At 44.4% G+C, this 22778-nt stretch overlaps 1 protein-coding gene across 1 annotated transcript in view; it reads right to left on the reverse strand.

The window, feature by feature from the left end:
* The window catches only part of LOC149353721 (nose resistant to fluoxetine protein 6-like), a 100353-nt gene that overhangs the window by 34751 nt on the left and 42824 nt on the right, over positions 1–22778 (reverse strand). The window contains exons 3-7 of the mRNA XM_089582751.1: positions 17325–17436; positions 14025–14109; positions 7467–7558; positions 6563–6740; positions 1703–1792 (exon numbers count right to left, since the gene is read on the reverse strand). Coding sequence (XP_089438877.1) covers positions 1703–1792; positions 6563–6740; positions 7467–7558; positions 14025–14109; positions 17325–17436 — 557 coding nt within the window. The remainder of the gene's footprint in view (positions 1–1702; positions 1793–6562; positions 6741–7466; positions 7559–14024; positions 14110–17324; positions 17437–22778) is intronic.

A 22778-nucleotide genomic window follows, 5' to 3' on the forward strand; every position in this document is an offset into this window, starting at 1 on the left:
TTCATCTACAACAAGCGGGTGTACTGTACAAATTTGACTGCGTAACCTATCTGCAATGCCACAGCTTTACCGCAGAGAACTGGCACTGGAATGAAAGGCGCTATAATCAAGCCCTGCGTGTCGGCGCCTCACGTACGTACGACGTGTGCTTGCATGATCAGCACTGGGAGATTCTTTTTATCTCTTTAATAAGCCAAACGCGAGGAGATGCATGCCTACGGTACCTCTCAGATATTTTAAGCATATGTGGCAGAAGGCCCGAGGATCAAGCTGTACAACAGTTGGCGACGACAATCGGCACTCGCCTCGATCGGGTGCCGTAACTAACTGTGTAGATGCCCGCAGAGATGCCTCTAGCAATGTGCTCATAAGTTCTTTTAATAAAGGACATGTTTCAGTCAAGCGTTTATCAAAGCATATCCGCCTCTGCACTGCGCCGAACGCAATGAAGACCATATCGCGCTCAACTATAACACCTCGCAAAACACGTTCAGCACATGCTTATATGCGCGCGTCTCAGCGCGTACTTGGACCTGGAATCTGCGGCTGCTCTCGTGAAAGGCCTCGAACACCATCGCAATATCAGCCGGGCGCACGAAATTAACAGCCGAAATATTGTGTGAATCAGAAGTATGCGATCGTAATATGAAGCGAGCATTTGTGCTTGCGAGGTGGTGAGACGATCGAAATACGATCGCACATACGCATTCAAAACATATAAATAAACAGCGAGAACTAATTTAACAGGCGTCATTGCAGGCGACACAGACAATATGCATGGTGGCCTAGTCGAAACAAGCACCTGCATGGCGCAAAACATCGCATGAAGAACCGCAGTCCTTCTAGTTCTTATAAAAATTGACGCGCGAACTTCCCGCTACCATACCACCTCTCCGTCGTCTGCTAGTTTCCCGAGCGTTGCCAGCACAAAATCGTCCTGGCGAGTCTGGCTGCCCGCTGGCAACCCGAAACGCCTAACCAGAGAGAAATAACCGCGTTCCGGGTAGCCACCGGAAGTGCACGGAGCAGCCCGAGAAAATCGAGCGCCTGGCGCCGCGCTCTGGCAGCCTGCGGGCAGCCAGAGGCGGATAATCGAAGAGGCCCAGTGCTATCAATGCCAACAGGCGCTCAAAGTCGCCCAGCCGACTTGACTCTTCGTGTGAAACGCGACCGAAGAGCGCCGTTAGCAGAAGCTCCACTTGCGAGAGCGCAGCGTGACGTTATATACCTAGAACGACTGACGCAATTGGATTTCGATATACTGTGCGACATTCCTATAGTTTCTCAAAAGACTTTCAAGCGTAAAACTTTTGTGTTCGGTTCATCCACAAATCCGAAATATACGGGTTCGGCTATATATTTAGAAAGAATAAATGCACAAAAACTTTCCATGCTGCTTTCTACTCGGACCTTGTAGCTTCCGTTGAGCTTAGAAGCTCAGAAACACCATCGAAGTCAAAAATAGCGGGGGAGAAAGAACTTCTGACTGACTGCAAATGTATACGCTTTGCCATTTCGTGAGTGACCTCTGCAAACACTGTGCTACAGGAAATTGCACCTTATAGTAAAATATGGCGTCTGCTGCTCTCGTCTTCTCTATCATTCTTTCACTCCTCTGGATGGGATGAAATACTTTAGCCAGGTATCATATAAATTACGAAGTTGTTTGGAGAACTTTCTTTAACTTGTAGAATTTACTTGCCTGAGGAATAACATCGTGTCAACACTGTTGAAAGCGGACGCCATAATCATAATGCCCCATTCGTGAGTCCAGAGGATCATAGACAGTTGACTTGCTGAAAGAGAAATAAATTTGCTCATCACAGCCAACTGTACATGCAGACATTTAAACAAGGCGTAAGCTCGAGTGTAAAAAAATATACCAGTTATTTTCCACATATTTTGCCTATTGTGCCCAGTTTTCATTATTAATGCATATATACGTGGCGCTAATTCGCATTCTGCCAGGCACTGCGCGTCAGAAACCAGCGGTAAAAAGCATTGCGTATATTAGCGTCTTGATTTTCTTTTTATTTGAATCGATTGCGGCATGTGAACGCTACTGCGAGTGTCCATTGTTCTATTGCTGTGTTAAGGAAATAAATGTGAATCTCTAAACCAAGCAAAGCAGCTAGAATGCTCCTGATGTCACTTCAGTGGCGAAATGCTGCGGCGATTTTGTCGAGGTGACAGTGCCATATTTGCCAGCTATGTCAGGAACCCGCTCCTCGGCTCCTGACCCAGATGGTTCCACTCCCGACATGTTAACAGTTTAATTTGAATTTCTCCACAGCTAACCCAAACATGGTGACCTACTCCCTGGGATATTCTCGAGTCCCCTGATACTAGAAGCTTACCTATGTTGTGCTCCTATTGAAAAATAAATGTTTTGAGCATGTTCTAGACAATATTTGCTAGATTTCCATTACATCTGCCCGGGTCAACATAACAGAGGAGCTCATTCCACTCTGTTTAGGCCAGTTTATTTCCCATAGGACACTTTCTGCACGAGAGATTGTCTTCCGACCAGTGTGGTCTATGTGGTCCGCGAACGTTTTTTTTTTAAAGAGCAGAATGCGTCTGATTGAGCGGTCGATAAAGTTTTCCGGTTTGTCTATTCATATTATTGCTAATGCGTATTACGGCGTCGACCAAAGCCTCTTGGTCTTTCTGCTGATAAACTATCACATTCTGAGCTGTCTTGTTTCTTGGGTTGAAGAATTTCTTACTGTAAGAGAACTCTTTTTTTTTTCTTTAAAGGGTGTCTCTATTTCCACAGGAGCAAGCAGCCTAGATGTGCTTCTCAGTGTTCGTTCCTTTAGACGTTTCTCTTCAGTATTTGCCTGTCTTTGATTCATCTGTGTGATGATGTCCACCTCTATCCTCATGCAGATGGCATCGTTTTTTTTCTTCGTCTACAGACGCCCATTCTCAGTACCATTTCGTGCAATCTTATCTCCCCGAATCTTATATCTGGCTTAATTAGCTTTTCTTCTCACCTTAAGTCAGAAAGTGTTCGATTATTGTTTCTTTCTGTTGTTCATCCAATGTCCTTATCTCTTTATTACCGCCAGAAGGAAATCGCTCAAGTCGATTTCACGACTTCGCGCTCACGTCACGAAGTGTTTTTTATTCTCTTTTTTTCTTGAGCGGTATGCTTATTGCATCAGTACATAGGTTTTCAACGATACATCTTAGGACTGCCAGCCTCATATCGAGCCCATCTTTCGTAAAGGGGCCCATCTTTCGTGCCTTCGGCCTTGGGTTTGCTGCGTCATGTCAGCAAAGAAGGTCTTACCTGCGTCGAGACTCGTTTGTTATGATGTACAAGTTTTACATTGAACCTCTCCTTGACTTTGGCTGCTTCCTTTTTTCCTGGGTGTGCTGCCTACAGTCTTCGCCCCCTCTACTTCTCGAGAAGCTGCCCTTACTGCTACGCCTTGGTCTGCCTAGCGTTACGGCAGATAACCTTCTTTACTGTGAGGCTGGCATTCTTAGAAGACCACTACACACCAGCATGCCCTTCGCTCAGAATTAATGGTCTACTGATGCTGCTCAATGCAAAGAAAAAACGCCCTCGTAGGCAGTTATACACCCCAGCTTCACTGTGGTTTCTTTCTTCGCTTGCCTGAATATACTCCTATTTTCCTCCCGAAATTCCTATTCTTGGATCTGGCTATCAGAAAGACGTGTCCTGAAGAATGTAGCTTCATCGTTGTTACTTGTAGTGCAGTTGTAGTGCAGCCTTGAAAATCTCCAGTCCAGTCGGATTTGCGACTTCTCTATTTTGGTCTCGTGCTCTATGATCTGGTCAGGCTTGTGGGTGTGTCTCGCTACAGCCGAATTCACCTGAATGATACGGCGGAATTTTTCACATTGCCTTCCTTGAGCCTGCCAGTTCTGCACTAACTGGCTCCACTGCTTCCACTGAGGCGGTTGCCCGTTTCAAGCAGTTTCTAATGCTGAAGCACTCTAAGTCGCCATTAATCTCCTCTAATGACTTCCAGCATTTAAGGTACATGTGAAACTCGTGTCCATGCCTCTATCATCAATGCAAAGTGATATTGACTAGATTTAAATGGAAAATTCTTCCTTTCAATTACTACTAACCTATATCTAAGTGTTCCCCTCATCCATGTGTTTTTGCTGCAATGAACCTTAATGTCTGATCATTTCCGCCTTTCCTGTCACCGGTTAGCCTCCTTCCGCAAACGTTTCCTCGAAATTCCTTGAAATTAAGGCTCTCTCTGCGAGTTCCAAATTTGCTTTCATTAGCTGCAGGTCGCTCTGCTGCTCACACGTTATTTTTTTTTCCTTTCAAAGGATTCCTCGTTTAGGCGAGCAGATCATCCTGTGGTTTGTGACTTCGCTTCATCCAAACTTTCCTTCATCAGTCTAAATTAATGCTATGTTCTTTTTTTTTCTAGAAAAAAGGTTTGTCCCTTTCCTTTTGTTTTCTCCCTTTGTCTGACTAAATTCTCCCCTGTAACACCGGACTCTTTTCCTTCTTTGTGTGGTGAATCTTCTTTATTCATATATGTCACTCACCTAAGGTGCATCAACAAGAAATGTCGTGGAGCTGTCCATGCTTTTGTGCCTTTTTTTTAAATCAGGGCAGCTAATGCTGCGTCAATGAAACCAAACTGCCACCAATGAACGCTCTCAATATGCCAGCGAATATCAGCGGAAGCGAAAGCCACATCCGTGCAGATGTTTTGACTCTAGCTTGTCATCACAGTAACTGACTGCAATAGTCTTTAAAAGTATGGCCAGCAGCTGCCGCTAAAGGTCACGTACTAACGCTCATTTGATGCACAACCTTCGTCTAGACTAACGTAGAAAGAGAGAGTAGGCATATTGCTTGTTCACACTCACGAAGTGAACAAGAGAGGGGAAAGGCTCACTACGCTTGCCAGAGTTTCGACAAGAGGACTTGTCTTCGTCTGGGCAAAGCTTTCATCACTAGCAGGGTTTAAATAGGGTCTTCACTCCAAAGAGGGAGGCCCGGTGAGAGGGAGGAGGGCGTGAATTGGGAAGGGTGTTAGGAGGGGGGGGGGGGGCACTGTTGTCCAGGCATGATAGCTACAAACTGGATTAAGCGGCTCATCTGGAAAACAGCAAAAGAAAAAGGCCAGCTCTGCAGAAAGGAATGGGGAGGGGCGCAGCGTGGAGAGACAGTGAACCTCTATTTGAAGGGCTGTGTGTACAGCTTCGACAGGCTTGGAATGACTGCCAGCGTTCACCAGAACAACTCAGATAAATAAATTAGGCAGCAAGGCTCTAGACTATTTTTTCAAGGGTGGTCAAAGTTACACCAGCCTGCCGGCCCTACAAACGTCAACGAACTACGGCCACCCAGCATCTTCCTATTTCCTTTCACAAAAACCGAATGAAAACACAGCGAAGCGGCTGCATTGACGCCCTTCTGTTGCTGGACGAAAGGAGGTGAGCCTCCAGCGGTAATGTGAAATCCATTGCTAGTACTTGTGTTACTACCCCGCCTATATAAGTTTCGTGTCTTTGATCTTTCAACACGCTTATAAGCCAACTGTTTGTCCTAACCGTACAAGTTATCCCTCTGCAATCATAGCGATTGACAAGCAAGGCTGCAAAGCGTGGCCCGCCTACGATTTGAGTAGTTGACAAACTGGTGGAAATGCATCACTCTGTTCAGAAATAACGAACATCGGACACGCCTGAAAATATGGAAGTAAACCAAAATTTGTTTAGCAGCATGGATTTCTAGAGAACATAACCAGAAAACAGCCCCTTCTGTTATCTTAGAATCTGCACTAACTATTCGCACTGCACATTCTCATCAAGTCTCGCCGGAATGGGGTCCTTCGTATTCACGTCGAGGGCAAGTTAGGGCTATGCGCAGTTGTTGGATAGTTCACGCAGATGTAGGTGAAGCACATAAGCATTCTATTGAACTGGTGTAGCATTGAGGATGGCAACTGCAGCTTGTGTACGGCAGGTCTAAATATGTGAGGTTAGCTATTTGGGCGAGTTGGCATACCGTAACGAAAAAATTAGCGCTCGGAAGACGGGGCAAAAAGAAGAGGGCACCAATAGCACATTTGGTGTTGTCTTCGTTTTGTACTTTCTTTGCGGTGCAACGTTTTCCTCTAATTGTATGCGCCACGTTTTTGTGTTGTATTAAGAGGTATCTCGCGGTTCTTACACGCAATCGCAAGTGCAGCAGCTCAGCGCTTTCCAGGTCAACCGCTCTCCGTCATCCCGTCGAGTGAGCGAATGTGAGCAATACGCTGCAGGTGTATTTTCGATGTTCCATATAAAACTGCGCTTTCCTACGCTTGCTGTCGCGCGTCGCAGGCAGCCATGGTGCGCTGAGCGCTCGCCTTTCGATTTCAACATGCTGCAAGAATCGTAGTGAGCTTATCTATGCCATCCCATCTCATCGCCACCTGGAATAGAGTCAGCAGACACTGCCAAAATTTTTGCTTGTTTTGTCAAGTTCTATTTTAACATGCTAAACGCTCTTCTCAGAATAAGCAGAGCACTGCCTCTACGCATCCGCTTCATAGCACATCATGCCGACTCACCCCAAACGTGAGACACGATGACACACGTATGTGCAAGTATGGTATGGGCCAGAGTGAAGAATCGTAGGCCATGCAGAGACTGCAGATGGTAGCTGGGGTCAGTTTTTTCAGGCGTATGCAATAGTGTCCGCGTATTCGCCGCCGCTGAGAACGCCAATAGACCGTGAAATAAACCTGAAAATAGTTAATTTCCTGCATTAGCTCGGTCGTAAGTGCGTCGTAAAAATGGCACCGAAGCAGCACTCCTGATAGCGGCCTCAGCAAGTGCGCTTTTTTATTATTTACGAATTTAGGTAATTAGAAAAAAAACTAGTAAACTTGTTACAACTCGAGGAGGTGGAAAAGTTGCGACTGCTAACATGTAGACATCCCATAGACTTTACAAATGCCGATTTTACGTAGCTTTTTGCGCTGGGCACATAAAGACAACATTTAAAATTTTAACTGCAGCAGCATGTGTTCTGTGTATCCCGCTCCATGCGCTAGCACCTTTATTGGCCGTAGAATTCGCGCCTCCGGGTTAGCGGCGCTGCAGACGCTGTCAGCAGACGGACGACCCCATTATTTTTTTCTCTGGGTGGCTTCGTGCGCCTCTCCGAAATATTCGTTACAAAACTAGCTTTGTATTTGTAAATCGCGATATTTCTGGTTTCTTGCGACATTTATTGGAACTTCTTACGAAAAAAATTCTCATTGTGGAGGCTCCGTTGATCTTTATCTAACTGGAAGTTACAATTGTTATCCGCAACGGTGCATGTGTACTCTGCAACGGTGCATGTGCAAGTAATACTACAATTGAGTCTTTCTTGCGGTTGTTATAAACGACTGTGGGGGGGTATGAAAATTAGCTGAAGCGAAAGGCTAATTATTCATAAAGGCATCCGTCGAATGGGAACTGACCGTTTTTATCAAGTCGTTCTCGTTTGGACTCTGTGGCGAGGTCGATCAACGTGGCGAAAATGACAGTGACGACAAGGAATCCTAGGAATGCGCTGCAAAACGAAGCAGAATGATTAGGATGCATAACAAGCGTGGTAATAGCCATGGGTATATGCATAGATATCATGATATTCCCGTGTGGCGCTGTTGTCTTTGCTTTATTTTTCTGCATTACTGTATGCCACGCTATACCTTCTCCTGCAGTTTTGTTGTCCTGGCACTTGGTCAGTGCTCAGAAAAAATATTCATTACTGTGTTGCGCTCACTTTCGTACAACGCCTTCTGAAACATCACAGAAATCTGTAAATACCTGGCCATATTTTCTAGAACAGGTTGAAGGAAAATCTCTAATGGACAGCAAAATAAACGGGATGGTGGTAGGAAATAAGTGTTCCATTGGATGAAATGTCTCAGGTGAAAAACGGTTGCATCATTTTTATGGGGTCAACTAAGGGAGTTTTGGCATGCCGGGCATAACAGGAAGTAGGTGCACATGGCCTACGGTAGACACAGTGGCGAAGTACCTCAGATTTAATTCGGCCGCATAAGACTGTTATAGCGCACCGAAGTCTTACAATACACGAGTGTTTTATCATTTTGCCACCACCAAAATGCGTCCATCGAAGCCAGGTATTACCCAGAGCTCGTGCAAACGAGGGGAACTATAGCTCCAAAATTTAGGAGGGCGCTTCAGCATCGCCTTCAGTGGACATAAAATCACCGCAACGGTGCTGCACTCACATGTTATAGTTTTCTTTGCGTAGCTTTCTGCAGTCTTCAGCTACTGCCTTCTTGGTGTGGGGACGCCCTTCAAAGCCGGAACCCGCTGCTCAAGTGAAAAGGTCACTGGATTGCCTGGGCTGCCTGAAGAATGCTCCACTTCTTCAAAACCCCCGCTTTTTTGTCATCTGGACTTCTAGCCCAGGCCTCATTCATCGTTATCCGCCTTCAGCGACATCAACTTATAAAAACGGAGGGCTTAACAGCCGGCGCCGAGCGCTCCCTCGTCAGTGGGCATGGAAGCACCTCGATGATGACCCACTCACACGTTATCGTATTCTTTGCGCTGGCTAGTCGTGCCAGCGCTTTAAATGAGACGATCCATTTATTGTTGTGCTTCCATTCCCTGGCACACTAGTAGCGCCGTCTTGCTTGCTCATTATGTTAATGTGCAGTAATGTTGAAGAACACCTGGAACCGAACAATAACGACATGCCCGAATATTTCAAAATGGTAAAAGGAACCAACGAGAGATGCATGAGGATAGAAGCAAGCCAAGTTAACCTGTCCCAGACTATTGCCGAAATCAAGTAAGAGCAGGTGTCGCTGCCTAACACCATATCCGAAATAAATGAGCGTCTGGCAAGCGTTGAGCAGAAAACCGCTGAGCTTGAAACTTGGAGCTAGATTTGAACGAAGCAAGAGCCAACATTAACCGCCTAGAATAACATCCAGTATTCCTTGGCGCTCGACTTGATGAAATGGAAGATCGTTCTCGTAACGATAATCTCATCTTTTTTGGGAATAAACGATGATCCTTAAGAAACACCCCAGTAGTCGGAAGAAAAACGCTTAGCTCTCCTCTCTGAGGAACTTGAACTGTGCGGAACATCACGTGCGGTAGCGCCTACTCATTGAATTGTCCCATTCGATGCCGAAAAAAACAGGCCGCTTATCGCTAAATTTACAGCCTACAAGGCAAAAGAATTACTATTTTCCAAGCGGTGTGGTTTACACGATAGCGCTTTCAGCATGAGTGAGGAATTTGCCCAGCTACTCGATAAGCTTGAAATAATGTTCATTTCGCCAAATCGCTCAAAACTAAGTACAAGCTACGTGACAATAAATTGCTTCCAGATGGCAAGTTCTAGATTTCACGGCCTTACCAACAACGTTCGCGGGGAGCCATGCGCCAGCAGAACAGTTGATAACGAAGCCCCACTTACCATGGCTACACGTTCCAGCCGCGTTTAATCGCAAAAACAAAAGTGAGGAATGTGCGAGGGGCAGCGGCTCAGTATCAAATGTTTCGGCTTTATACACTGACATTTACAGCCGCTGCAATAAAAAGTACAATCTTAACGCGCTAATTAACGACTCTGAAACAGATATAATTGTATTATCGGAAACTTAGCTCCCTGAAAAAATATCAACAAATGAACTTTTCGTTCTTAACAATCACTTAGTCATACTTCATTGTGATCCAGCTTATATACCGGGTGATGGAGTTGTACTTGCTGTGAATGAACGTTTGCAGTGTTTTCCCATAACTGTTGCTTGGGTCTTAGAAACAGTTTACTGCTCTATAAGTATTGCTTTCAAAAAATGTGTTTTTGGCGCTTTTTACCGTTCTCCCAATTCCTGCACAGCTTTTTGTGAAGGCACCCATGATTGTTTGAACCATTCACTCTTCAGTTATCTAAGGTTTGCTTGTCTGCGACGTCACTGCAAGTTAAAGAACCCCACGCGGTCGAAATTTCCGGACCCCTCCACTACGGCGCCCTTTATAGCGTGAGTCGCTTTGGGACGTTGAACCCCCCTAAACCATACACTATTTTTTACTCCCGTACTTTAACTTTCTAAGCAATCACTGGTCAGATTTTTGCGCTTGTTCTACCAACGCTGAAGGTTCCAAAATTGCTACTGTTTCCACTGATTTCTATTTATCTCAGCTTGTTAGGCTACCAAAACGTGTAACACCATCATCATTGTCTTTGGTTTAATCCTTACATCAGCTCTTGACATTCTGCGGTGTCACACGTGAAATTCCACAGCGACCACTACATACTACACTTCTCGTTTTACTTTCCATCCACACGAGAAAAGCAGCAAAAAAAATGGATCCAGATTACAACAACGCCAATTTAGACGGTATTAACACGGAACTCTCCTTAATTTTTGATGACATTTTGCTAACCTATTCGAGCCTTTCGGTTGCCTAACTTTGGTCATCTTTTAAGAATAAAGTTCTCCCTCTAAGTGACAAATATATTCCGCTAAGAATGATCCATCAGTCATCGTACGCTTCCTGGTACAACACCTATCTAAAACGCTCATCTAATAATAAAAGAAGGTTCTTTCTTTGAGCTAAGATGTAGCCCTAACCGATGGCCAATATACAACCAGGCAGCAAAAAACTACGTAAACGCTTTGAAAACAACAGACTTCACCTTCTTTAACACCTCCCTTCCTTCCCTAATAAAAACGAGTCCCAAAAAATTTGTGAGCATTGTAAACAGCTCCAACGATCGAACAATCACCCTGGTTGACGGGTCTCGCAAACAGCTCACTGAACACTTATGTGCTGCCTTAAAGAAGAACACCTTTTCCTTCTCGTTCCCTAATAACGCAGCCACTCAACACCGGACTACCCCCCATTCTAAGTGTCTCTCGATGGATCCCATTGCATTTGATCAAGCCGGAATCAGAGCCATCATTAGTCAAATGAAATGGTCACCATCAATGGCTCTCGATAGAATCACGTCAAAATTTCTTCAGAATACTACTGAGCAATGCTCTATTTTATTCGGCTTCATTTTTAGTTAGTCCCTTAACGAGCGCTCTTTACCCGAACAGTGGAAAACAAGGAAAGTTGTTCCTGTTTACAAATCTGGCGGTTCACACAAACCATCCAGCCATCGCCCCATTTCCTTGACACGAATAGCCTGCAAATTACTTGAGCACGTAGTCTTCACTAACCTTGCAAATTCCACTCATGCAAAACCCAGCTAGTTATGTTCACCAGTCATCCGCACTCATTTTTGGATTCAGGGCTCGTTATGGATTGTGCGTTTTTAGATTTCTCCAAGGCATTCTATAAGATTAATCATCAAATTCTTATTCTAAAACTCAGTCGTTTTAACATCGGTCCTGTAATATTTAACTGGATAATTGCCTTTCTGTCTAACCGCCCTCAGTACGTCACTGCTAATGAGACATACCCCTTTCAGGTACGCGTCCAATCAGGAGTGCCTCAGGGTTCCGTCTTGCCTCCATTACCTTTTCTTTTTTTGTTTAATGACTTACCCAATTCTGTTTCTAGCGCCTCTGGCTTTTCGCTGACAACAGTGTAATCTACCGTAAAGTAACTAATGCTTCTGCTGTGACATAACTTCAAACTGACTTAAATAATATCGCTTCTTCGGGCTCTCTTTGGCAAATGGAACTGAGCGCTGAGAAATGCAAAACAATGCAAATTGCCCGCTGTCAATCATACTGTCCCAGCTACTTTATTAATCATTCTGTCAGACCAGTCAGACAGACGCTCGTGGATGGCGACCAAGAAATGACCCCTTTTAATGTTCCGTCGCGAAATATATACACCCAGAACGGTCACATGACTTATGTGAGAACTGGTTGAGGGAAAGGAAGGTATAGCACATATCTCAGTGCGTATCGGTGGGACGGCCCCGCACACAGCGCTTATCAGGATGACTGTCACACCTTCCCCAATTTTACAAGCAAATTTCCTGGTCATCCTTCAGTGGCACACAGTAGCCGCTCGTGACGTTTCTTCGAATAAGGAAGTGAAAACTAGTAGGAGAAAGGGTGAACTATGTAAAATGAAAAGTCCTTCTAACTAGGCGGGTTTGTGCGTGTTCAGGAAAGACATTGCACAACCAAAATACAAACACGGGTGCAGTGAGGGAAAGGGCGCTCGTCCCGTTCCCTCACTGCATCCGTGTTCGTATTTTTGCGCTCCTATCTCTTTCCTAAATTCAGAAGTTTCAAATGTCACTGCACGCCTTTGGTAGACGACGCGCCACCCGCAGCATCCTCGACGCATAAACAGTTGTCTTACGGCAATCGCATCGCTTTGCACGCATAATTAAGTGGATTCAATTTGAAATTTGGAAGCGAATATCTCGTAACATGGGCACGGTCACAGAATTCTACAAATGGGAGAGTTTGCGAATACGATGCCTTTGAGTTTTCTCTATTAACATGCCTGCTAATAGCAGAGATAGAAAAGTTTATTAATTGATTTGAAATGTTTGCCAGTTTGACGACGAAAATTATCTCCTCGTTTTGAGTCCATACGGTCGCGAGAGCTAAGTGCAAAAACGTGGTTTTTATATAGGGCTGGTGCTTTCAATTTAAAAAGCTCTGATATCTTATTTTTAAGCGTCTTCTATCTCAGACATGCGTACTTGTCGTCGTTGTTTTTTTTCAGCGGCGGCGTTCAGCACTTCGTTCTGTGCAGACCTCTATATTCATTTGCTGTCGGTGCAGAGTACTTTGTGGCAGATATTCAGTTCTGTGCGGACAAAATTCCAGGTAATGTCATGGAGTTTTTTTTTGTTGAAAATAAAGAGCACGTAAAATCACACTGTGCGAAAAACATCAAGTGGAAAAATAGAGAAATTAGTTCATGTATTTCGTGGTAAATCTGAGAAAATTTTGGAGAACGCAGCGATGGAACCGCAAGATGGAGCCACTCAACAGTATTCCTTTAACTGAACATGCGCTTAAAGTGACAGGGAGAAAATTTTCGAGGAATGCGTGTTTTTATTTTTGCAGCACACGAGAGAGAGAGAGAGGCAAAACGTTTATTCATTGCGCATTGTCTCTTGGGAGTCTTCATGGGTGGAGTCCCTAGTCCAAAACTACTGCGGTGGCTGCGGCTGCTTGCGCCCGTTCGACCACTGAAAGCTAATCACCGGGTTCCCGGCTGGACAGCGGTACCCCCCCCCCCCCCCCTGCTCCGGCGTGGCACACAAACATGGCCCTTTTTTGCAACTTTTACGTGAGAAAAGTAGCAAGTTTTTGCTGAGAAAAATTTCTTGTACAGTAGATACTATCACCAGTGCGTAATTCGTTGCTCGACGTAATAACCTCTCCGAGCCATGGCGATCGCACGTCATCGAGCTGCCACCATTACACGCATCAAGCTTTCCTGCTGAAATTTTCATGGTAACAAGATGCCCGGGAGGCAGCCTGCTTGCCAGTCAAATACATTAGACACTTTTCTAAAATCACTATGCATTCGTAAGTAGTAATGAAATTAGGCAAAAGACGGCACAAAAGAGTTAACACGAAAGCCACACTAAACATAGGCCTCGTTGTCTTACCGACATAATGCCCTGTGATGGGATCCACCGGTAGTTTCGAAGTTTCACAGCGGTGCGCCACTTAGATTAGTTTTGAGCGAATTTGTTCCGAAATAAAGTTTCGTGTTTCGCGAGCATTCTTTTCCCAAAACAAAAGAATAAATTTTCGCTTTAATCGCAATTGCAAAATAGGTTTCCGCGCTTGTAAGTTCTTTTAAACTTTTCGCAGAGGCTTTCGTAACGAGCCTTGACAAAGGAAAACTTGCAAGGTGTGGCCTTAATTGCAACTAAAGGATCTTTTCTAAGGGGGAGCTGATGTGAAGTTTTGATGGAACGGCGACAGTGTAGTGCGGTACAGAGGCTGTATCCTGTGTTTCTTTTCCTGAATCAAAATTTAGAACCTACGGTAACTTTGCAACTTCAGCGCTCTTTCGCTGACATATTCTTCCACCACATGCAAGCAACTTACGTGAATCCTATTTGTGTATTGTCCCATGGTTGAGGCTCAGCTGTCGTGCAGTCCGACACTTCAGCAGTGATGACTGAAGGTGTCACTGTGAAAGAGGGGATTATTCGAGATATTAATAGACTACAAAAAAGGGCTTTCCATCTGCCGGGGCTGTTTTGAGGCAAATTGGCTGGATTTTTTTTTGTTAAAGGACGACTTTATCATGAGATCATACGCCTAAAACGTACTCTTTGGTCTTATAAAAATAAAACAAGTTTCTCAGTTTACTTATACAAAATAATGTTAGGGAGGATACTTTCGAAGTAAAGGTTTATTTACATGCTTACATCAATTCAGCTGTACATACTCCTCACTCTTGGTAATCACATGTGAGTGCTGACTCAGAAATAAGTGTAGTAGCCGCGTGCAGGTTTTCAAGTGAAAAAATGATAGTACTGATAATGCATAAAATATGGTCGTTATTACGACACGACCGATATTACACAAAGTGTGAACACCGAAGAACACTGCAAAGTGGTTCGTCATGTCTTACGTGTAATTCACCACTTGTTGGGATGCATTTACATTAGTAGGATCTTGAAGATCCCACATCCAGTTTTTATTAATGTATAGTAAAATATTCAGTAATCATCGGGAGAGTACAAGCCGACAGAATATGTGCAGCTTGACACAGATTACATGACCGACCACGTCACTTACTGCATGTTTGTGTCTGACAGCTAAGCAGAACCTCTGACTCAGGTTTACTTAGGGAATTGCATCTATGGCTGTTTCAAGTGCGTACCCACACGCTAGCCTGCAAACATCCTTTCTTGCAAATTCGCCACTTAATTTCTCGTCTCTGTATAGTCGGTCATATTTGCCTTAACATGGTATTCTTCTAGAAAATACTGGTACAAGGGCGCTTTTATTTGCACGGAATGTAAAGATGTAGACACCACTGTTTTTCGCTTTTAGTCGAAATTAGTGTGGTTACCAGTGGCAGGGGGTGTGTTTTTAGGTTGTTCACATTCTTCTCGTCTGCAGGTGCTCTGCAATGATCTCTGCAAGGTGTTCTGCAATGCTGATGTCTGCAATGCTCGCTGTGGTTTTAGATCACGACGTAGTGTTGTTCACTGTTTTCATTGTTTTGACGCTGCCTTTTTGTAAGGGTCGCAGAGATGGTGTGTTCTTCTTGGTTTTGACCTGGTACTTTGTTTTTTTTCTCGGTATATTCGATTCACGCAGGCTTCAAGCGCTGTATAAAGATTGGTCATTGTTGATTTCAGAAAGATTGTTTCTTCATCTCGTCGTGAGTTGTTTCCTGTTTGTTGGTATCACTTTTAGTAACCACATATGCATTGCAGAGCATTTTTCACTTGTTTGATAGAGAGGGCCGGCCCAGTGATAGCTTCACTTAATTTTTTCATGTTTTAGTGTAGAATTCGAATATGGCATAATCTCGAGTTTTTCTTGTGCAAAGTACCGGCTTGTCACAGAGAGCGCTAAAATACGGCTTGCGTTTTCCTGAAAAATAAAGTTGTCAGTCTGCGCTTCTAGGTGTCATGAATGTGTCTCCCTGGTGCCCTAACCCTTTCGCGCAGTTAACTCTTTAATTCATCAATGCAGGTAAAGCTATTTTCTTTTGAAAAGAAGCATTTTTTCCCAAACCCATTACATGTCTATTTAAATAACATTTTGTACTATGTGGGCCTCTTGTATTCATCTCCTTTCGACTGTATGGAAATCTGTAGGTGTGTCATTAGAAAGCAGGGAAACTTCAATAAACTGCTCAGCTGCTGGAGGCAAGAATTTCAGCACCTAAGAGTTGCTACGTTGACGCTTCTTTTTGTGCTCTTTGTAGTATTTGCGTATAATTTATTCATTCTGTGCAAGACATTCGCTTTTTCATTTTGTGCATGTGAATCGTCGAAGACGGCGACGGGTAAGTTGCGAAAACTATATCAATTACTATTTTAAAGAACACCGTGGTGAACTCCTGAAATGCGTACCTAAGCATGTCGGAATTCAGAAATATGTTATTCGATCGGGATCGGGGCAGTTAAGAGCGTCATGCCGTAAAAATGTCAGTTTACAATAAACGGCACCCTGCTGGAAAAAAGGCGAAGGTTCGTCCGCGAGAATGCATCAATCATAAGCTGAAAAAAAAAAGAAAATGTGAAAGCACCCTCCGCTGCACAATGCCGCGAATGAAGTCGAATGGACTGCGCGCATGCTTGTGACAGTGAATTCCGCGGTGCCGCGCAGAGAAACAGCCTGCGAGACGTTTTCACGCGTTCGTCGGCTAAAATCGCAGGCGCTTAACCATGCAGTAAAACGTTCATTAAAATCATAAGCCGGCTATGGCTCAACGTGCCACAGCGTAACGAAACGCACTGTTAAACCTGTCGTCCTGTCAACTGAATCCAGGGAAGGGACACAAGCGCAGCACAAATACAATAAGTGTCGTACGCCGCGCCCTCTTTGTGTAAACACATACTGCGTTGCGGTCACGTATATATTATAGGTTAGTCAGCACACCGCACGTTTCAGAAATGCTTCAGCAGTGCTGCCAGCAGTGCTCTTTCGCCATATGAGCGTCAAGCGGTCAAAGATTACGAAACAATAGAGGATAGTGCACCTCTGTTTTAGTGTCGCAATCAACCTGCTTCAGCCTCGAGTGGAAAATAGACGAACGGAATTGAAATTGAATTGAAAATATTCAAAAGGTGAAATTTTAACATCGGCGCGGAAGCAAGTTTTTCTGTTGCAACCCCACCATCCGCCATCGGCGCCGTATGCTTTTCGCGGCTCCCTGCAGGACGGTGGCACGCCTAGCGACCGCTTTTGTCCGCGGATGAAATTACGGGAGGAGTTTCAAGGCGATTAGAAGCACTGATCGACTTTCATACTATGTAATTTTCCACACCGCTGCGTAGCGTGAAAAGCTCAAACATATCGGTCAATGTAATATCTGCAGCTGAAATTATTCTCCTGACTTTTTTATCTACCCCGCCATTAACTTAGTACGCACCTATTACTATTTAGGCGCAGACTTCTGGTTCTGAATGCCAAAGCGGCAGGAAGCTGGAAATAAAGTTTTACACTTCTTGCTGTCCTTGTAAGCGGTGAAGAGGGTGAGTTTTAATGCAGAAATGCATTTAACGGCTGCGTTTTCTCCTCTACGTGTGCGCAATTTTTTTCTCTCACTTATAGGTCTAGAGCTGCAAGCATGATCTACCAAATACAACAAATTGCTTAACTTTTAGCCTTTGTATTTCCTTGCTATCCTGTTTTGAAGGAGAAACCTGTCACAAGTACCTGAGTCGAAGAGAGCTTGTACGTCTTGCTTGGAGCAGTCGTCGAGAAGGCAGATCCCAAAGCGAACATGGTGCGCATCAATGTGAAACATTACGTCCTTGTAGTCAGCCAACTGAAATATAAAGAGTGGAAAAAATAAGTCTCGAAAGCTATAATCGAGGCAGATCTCTAAGGGGTGCAATTAAGAAGTGAGTTTTCTCAGGAATCTATCAGGTAGATTTCTTTGTACGAGAAGTATCATCTGGGGCGTCAAGTCTTTAAAGACAAGCAGTGTACAACAGGTCAACAGGGACCACAGTGTTGAAGCAATTTTGGTGTGAAAGTACTATTCCAATGGGTGAAACCCGAGAAAGATATTGCAGTGTGTGTATGCTTGCGGTGTTTGTAGGTTTGTGCAAAGTGAAATAAATAAATAAATATAGACCATAGAAATATCCGTGACAGGGATTCGAACTAGCGCCGGCGCGAATAGATCAGCTGCGCTAGGTTATCGCCACAGTCGAAGACGCTTTTTTTTTGTTTAATGCACGGAAATACACCCACACTAACACCCTTCGAAGTCGATATTAGGCTTCAAGGCCGATATTAGGGGACAGGTCGCATCGCGCAACCAGTCATGAACCATCGCCTCGTGTTAAACTGCAACACTCGCGCTGCTACGTGTGCATTTCACATCGTCTTCCTCATTAACTGATACTATTATCACACTAATATTCGCGTTTTGAGCTATGTAGCGGCAGTGGCAAAGAGATGTGCACTGCATGCGTTGGCGCTGACAACGCTCCGGCATAAACACGGCCCTAACTGAATGCACGTTGACGCTGACAACACTACTGCAGAAACGCGACACTGGAGCATTGGCCTACGGCGTGCAATGGTCAAACTAGCATTGACCATTGCACTCAATGGCTTGCACTCTTGATTTTTGTCCGAGCTGCGTTCGAGTTCAGATTTTGGCCATTCAGGTTCAGCTAGGGTTGAGCACTCACGTACCGTTCTGTTTTAGTTCAAGCCTGTTCGTATAGCTTCGGAATTAAACGCATAAACGAGAGCCGCTTTCCCTGCGCCTTATAATATTTTGTCGAACATCGGTCACACGCAACATGATTTTAGAGTGCTTTTTAAAGCTGCATACCCAGAGCGTGTCATCCGTGAACTGATTATATTAATAAGACGAGGCCTGCTGCGCGGTGCATTTTCTGTGCACTTATCGGGTGAGCTATTTGTTGATGAGGCAGTCTGATTTTTTCATTAACGTTACTCTTTCAAGTATTGATCACTCCGGTATACACAGGTTTTCAATTCTCAGCAGTAGAGGATCGGCTGAAACAAATATTGAGCAAATCTGAAAAACATCCAAAGCATTTAGTCTTTCCGTTTTAGAAGTATCGCAGTCAGAACATTAGTGAGACGAGCTTCTGTCGGTGTTGGTGCAGTTCTGCAGGCATTGAAGAAAACAAAAGAGGCCGTAGTACGACATTTGGCAAGGCTATGCGCTGTTTGTTCATACAAAGGCTATAACGTGGCAATACGCTCAACAAGGAGCATAGAAGGAAGGTAAAGAAGAGATCCAATAACAGAACAAAAATGAGTTAGCTGCAGGTCTTTTAATTGCAAGAAACCTCGCTCTACCCGAGCTTGCGTGCCAGTTCTTTATAGCACTTTCCCCGTACCTACAAGCTTTTCTTGAAAAGAAAAAACAAACCGCCCAGCTCTCATCCCTTGATGCAGTGAGTATCAGCTTTAGGCTGCCGTGCAAAATGCTTAATCGATATAATTAAATCAGCTTCCCACTTTCAAGGTGCGAAGTCCGGCAGAGCCACGTGTTTGCAGTTTACGCCGCGTTCTTGCCATCCCCACTTTTAACGCTGCAAGGAATGAACACGATTGCGAACCAGCTGGTAACAGATGCAATCCGCCCGCCCTCCAGATGCAGTACGTTGATAAAGTGGTGTATATCACTCTATCCGTGTTTTTTGCGTGTTCCTTCTCTATGTGTTTGTGCTTCTTCGCTGCAATATAAATCTAGTATATCACTCAGGGCCCGCGTCCCGCGGACGGGTTTCTACAAGAAGCCGCTCCCTCATAGTCCATAGCCGTGCTTTCACGGCTTCTAATGTGCCCCGTCGCTTCACTGAGTCTCTGAATTGGATTCGACTGACCTGCCACTTAGTGACCCGCAAAACAGCCGTCCCTTGCGCCAGCGCTGCACGTCTGTGATTCACCGTCGGGCTGGTCTCGCCGATGGAGGGGGAAAGCGTCTCTACTTTTTTGTACTGATCGGCTGTGGCATGGGGAAGGGGGCCACTTTCTCACGGCGCACTATTGTCCGAAGGCAGCTGCCGTTGCAAGGGAGCCCCACAGTCTGAAGGCGGTGACCTTTCTAGAAGTGCTCCTTTAAGATGCCCTTGATTAGCGCCTGGTTCCAGTGACGCTTGCTTTCCCTGGTGCATAATCTTCAACGTCAACTCAAAGCTGGGCGACTGCGACAGAACCGCGATTGCTACCAAAGAGCTGTCCTTGAGATAGGAACAGCTGGGAGCAGGAGACCAGTAACGTAATCTGCTTTGGTCAGTAACCCAAGAGATCAAAGGCGATCAGCCGATTGGAGCTTGCTTAATAAGCATAAATCCCCAGCTGGAGAACTGGGAATCACAAATCCTATAAAATCAGCTGGATTACATGTTGCCATATCCTCATTACAACTTATGTAGGTATATGTAGAATTACTTGCAGTCGCCTTTCCTACCCGTCAGCAATAGATGCGGAGCTTGCGGACCTGAGCTAGTGAGGTACTCTAAGGGCCCCACATCTCCAACAAGGCCAAAGGAATGGCTATACTGTCAATTTGTTTCTGAATTCGTACTGTTGTTTGCGGAAAACCTGTTTCCCTCTCCGTGTCGACCATCATCATGAGGTGTCCGGTCTTAGCCGACTCTCTCATGGGAGCATCACGTTGAAAAGTAAGCGGAAGTCCGTGGAGTCGGTGACAGCCTCTTCTTGGATAAGGTCAGCGTAGCGGGTGCTTGAAGGCGCACGCTGTCGTCACCTTCCGCAGCAGGAGCACAAGAAGGTCCCTAGTCCTGCCGCTGGAATCTGGTTCCAGGCAGCGAAGCTAGCGGAGTAAACGCACGCTCTCGCCACCTCTCCCGGCAAATACCCAGGGATGGCTTTGCCCCAAGAGTGCCGTACATACAGAGAAACCTGGCCACCATTGTCGGCCCTTGCAAACGTTCGCCGCCAATACCTCAGCAGTCGCACCCCTGCCCCAGCTGGTAATTCGGAAGCCCTTCTTACGTATCCTTCTACTACCGAGGAATGCCTCGTTGATGTTTTTTAGGCAACTTGCCTGTTCAATGATTTATTGCAAGTTGTAAAACATAGCATATGAGTGATCACGCTTTTGCCTCTCTTCCCTCCTTCCCTCAAGCACAAAATCCTCCTCGCTTAGCTAGCGAAGACGCTGGAGCCGCGGAGTGGGAGTGTGGGGCGGAAAATGGACCCCGTAAGTCCCACATGCTTTATCTGCAAGGGTTATGCGCCCGCTATATCTTTTCAACTATGGAAGCGTACAAATTATGGGAATTTGATAAGACGTAGATAGTAAGACTTTGGTGCGACAATAATAGTTCATCGATTATGTATCATGATTGAAACGAAGAAATGGAGAAAAATAGATTTGCCTAAAGACACTAACCTGAGAACGCTCCTTCACGAATCACTGCGAATTCAGACTACAACTCTCATTATCAACAGTAACATGCAGCCGTGTACGCAAAGTCAGTACAAAATCATCTGTATTGAAAGAGGTGAGTACACCCTGTCCGCTACTTTCTGGAAAATATGCCCGCATGAGTTTGATTTGATTTGATTTATTTGTTTCCTTTCTGATACAGAAAGAGGAGCAAGAGCAAAAGGCGAAACGCCTGACGATGGCTCTTGCACCGCATACAGTTTGGCACAAACAGTCATTTAACAGAGATTTATGCGAAAAAATCCACTCCAAGATCTTCGGGAGGAAATAAGAAAATGTCACAGCACTGAGGGGAAAAAAAGGGTTAATAAATTATGCAACAAATAAAACGCGTATGTAGCAAACAATACACCGTACATGCCAACACAGACTACTTAGTAAAAAGAAGCAAATATACACAATTCAGAACATGGTTGTTGCAAGTTTAGCAACATGACAGCAACATCATAATAGCAACACACAACACCAAGATTCAAAACGATAATGCACTCCCAGAAAATACAAACTATGAACAGAAGCATGGCAGATTAATTGAATTCCAAGTTATTTTCGAGCAGCAGAGCTTTAAGAGTGTTCTTAGAGACATTAGCAATCAGATCTGTTAATTCTTGTATTTTGTTCAGAAGGTTAGCTGTTTGATATTCAATAAGTTGTCGTCCATAATTCGTCCTTACTTTGGGTGGCCGTAAAGTTTCCCTACGGAGTATGTATGCAGGAACGGCATTGGAGTTTCGTACACTGTAAAGCTTCGTTTTCTTTATGTACTGAAGTAATTTGAAATAATAAACTTGATTGGCCATTAAGATTTTATATTTCAGGAAAAGCGGTCTTGTACGCAGTAATTCCGGTGGGCCGTGATATTGCTCAAATATTCTTAACACTTTTTTTTTCCAGGCTAATTAATCTTGTGTAGTTGTGACTTGTAGTGGTACCCCAGACTAAAGCACAGTAGGAAAGCTTGGAATAAAAGACTGAGTAATAAAGAACAGTTCGTAGCCATTGATGGATGAGTGGGCAAATCTTAAAGAGGCAGCAAATTGTTTTAATAAGGTCAGCTAACAGGCTGTTGACATGAGAATTCCATGATAAGCTTTCCTCAAACCACACACCTAAACATTTTTGGGCTTTGACTTGAGCTATTCCTTTGCCATCAAACGAAATATCTATGGCAGAATTCCTAGGCTTGTTTAGTGGTGCAAACAATATGCATTTAGTTTTCTCAATGTTCAAGAATAATTTATTTGTGTTTAACCAAGTAGACAGGTGGAGCAAATAGTTATTGAGAGCATGTTCAATTTCCGGGAGTGAATGGCTAGAGAAAAAGACGTTGGTATCATCTGCATACATGATTATTTTTGGGGTGTTAGGAATACAGCATAAATCATTTATGTATGTTATGAATAGCAAGGGCCCGAGAATAGATCCCTGTGGAACGCCTCTTTTAACTGGCAGAACTGGAGATGTGTATTTATTAAAACTGACATATTGATAGCGGTTTGACAGATAGCTTTTTATTATTTCTAATGGTATTCTGCAGATCCCATACCTGTTCAGTTTAACTAGAAGGACATCGTGACACACAGAATCAAATGCTTTGCGTAGATCTAGAAATAATCCAAGCGTATATTGTCTTTGTTCAAAATTTGTTATTATCTTATTCTTTATGTTAAGCAGGGCTGATTCTGTAGATTTGTTTTTTG

This window comes from Amblyomma mixtum, chromosome 3 (assembly GCF_055824585.1).
Source record: "Amblyomma mixtum isolate Tamu chromosome 3, ASM5582458v1, whole genome shotgun sequence".
Lineage (NCBI taxonomy): Eukaryota > Metazoa > Arthropoda > Arachnida > Ixodida > Ixodidae > Amblyomma > Amblyomma mixtum.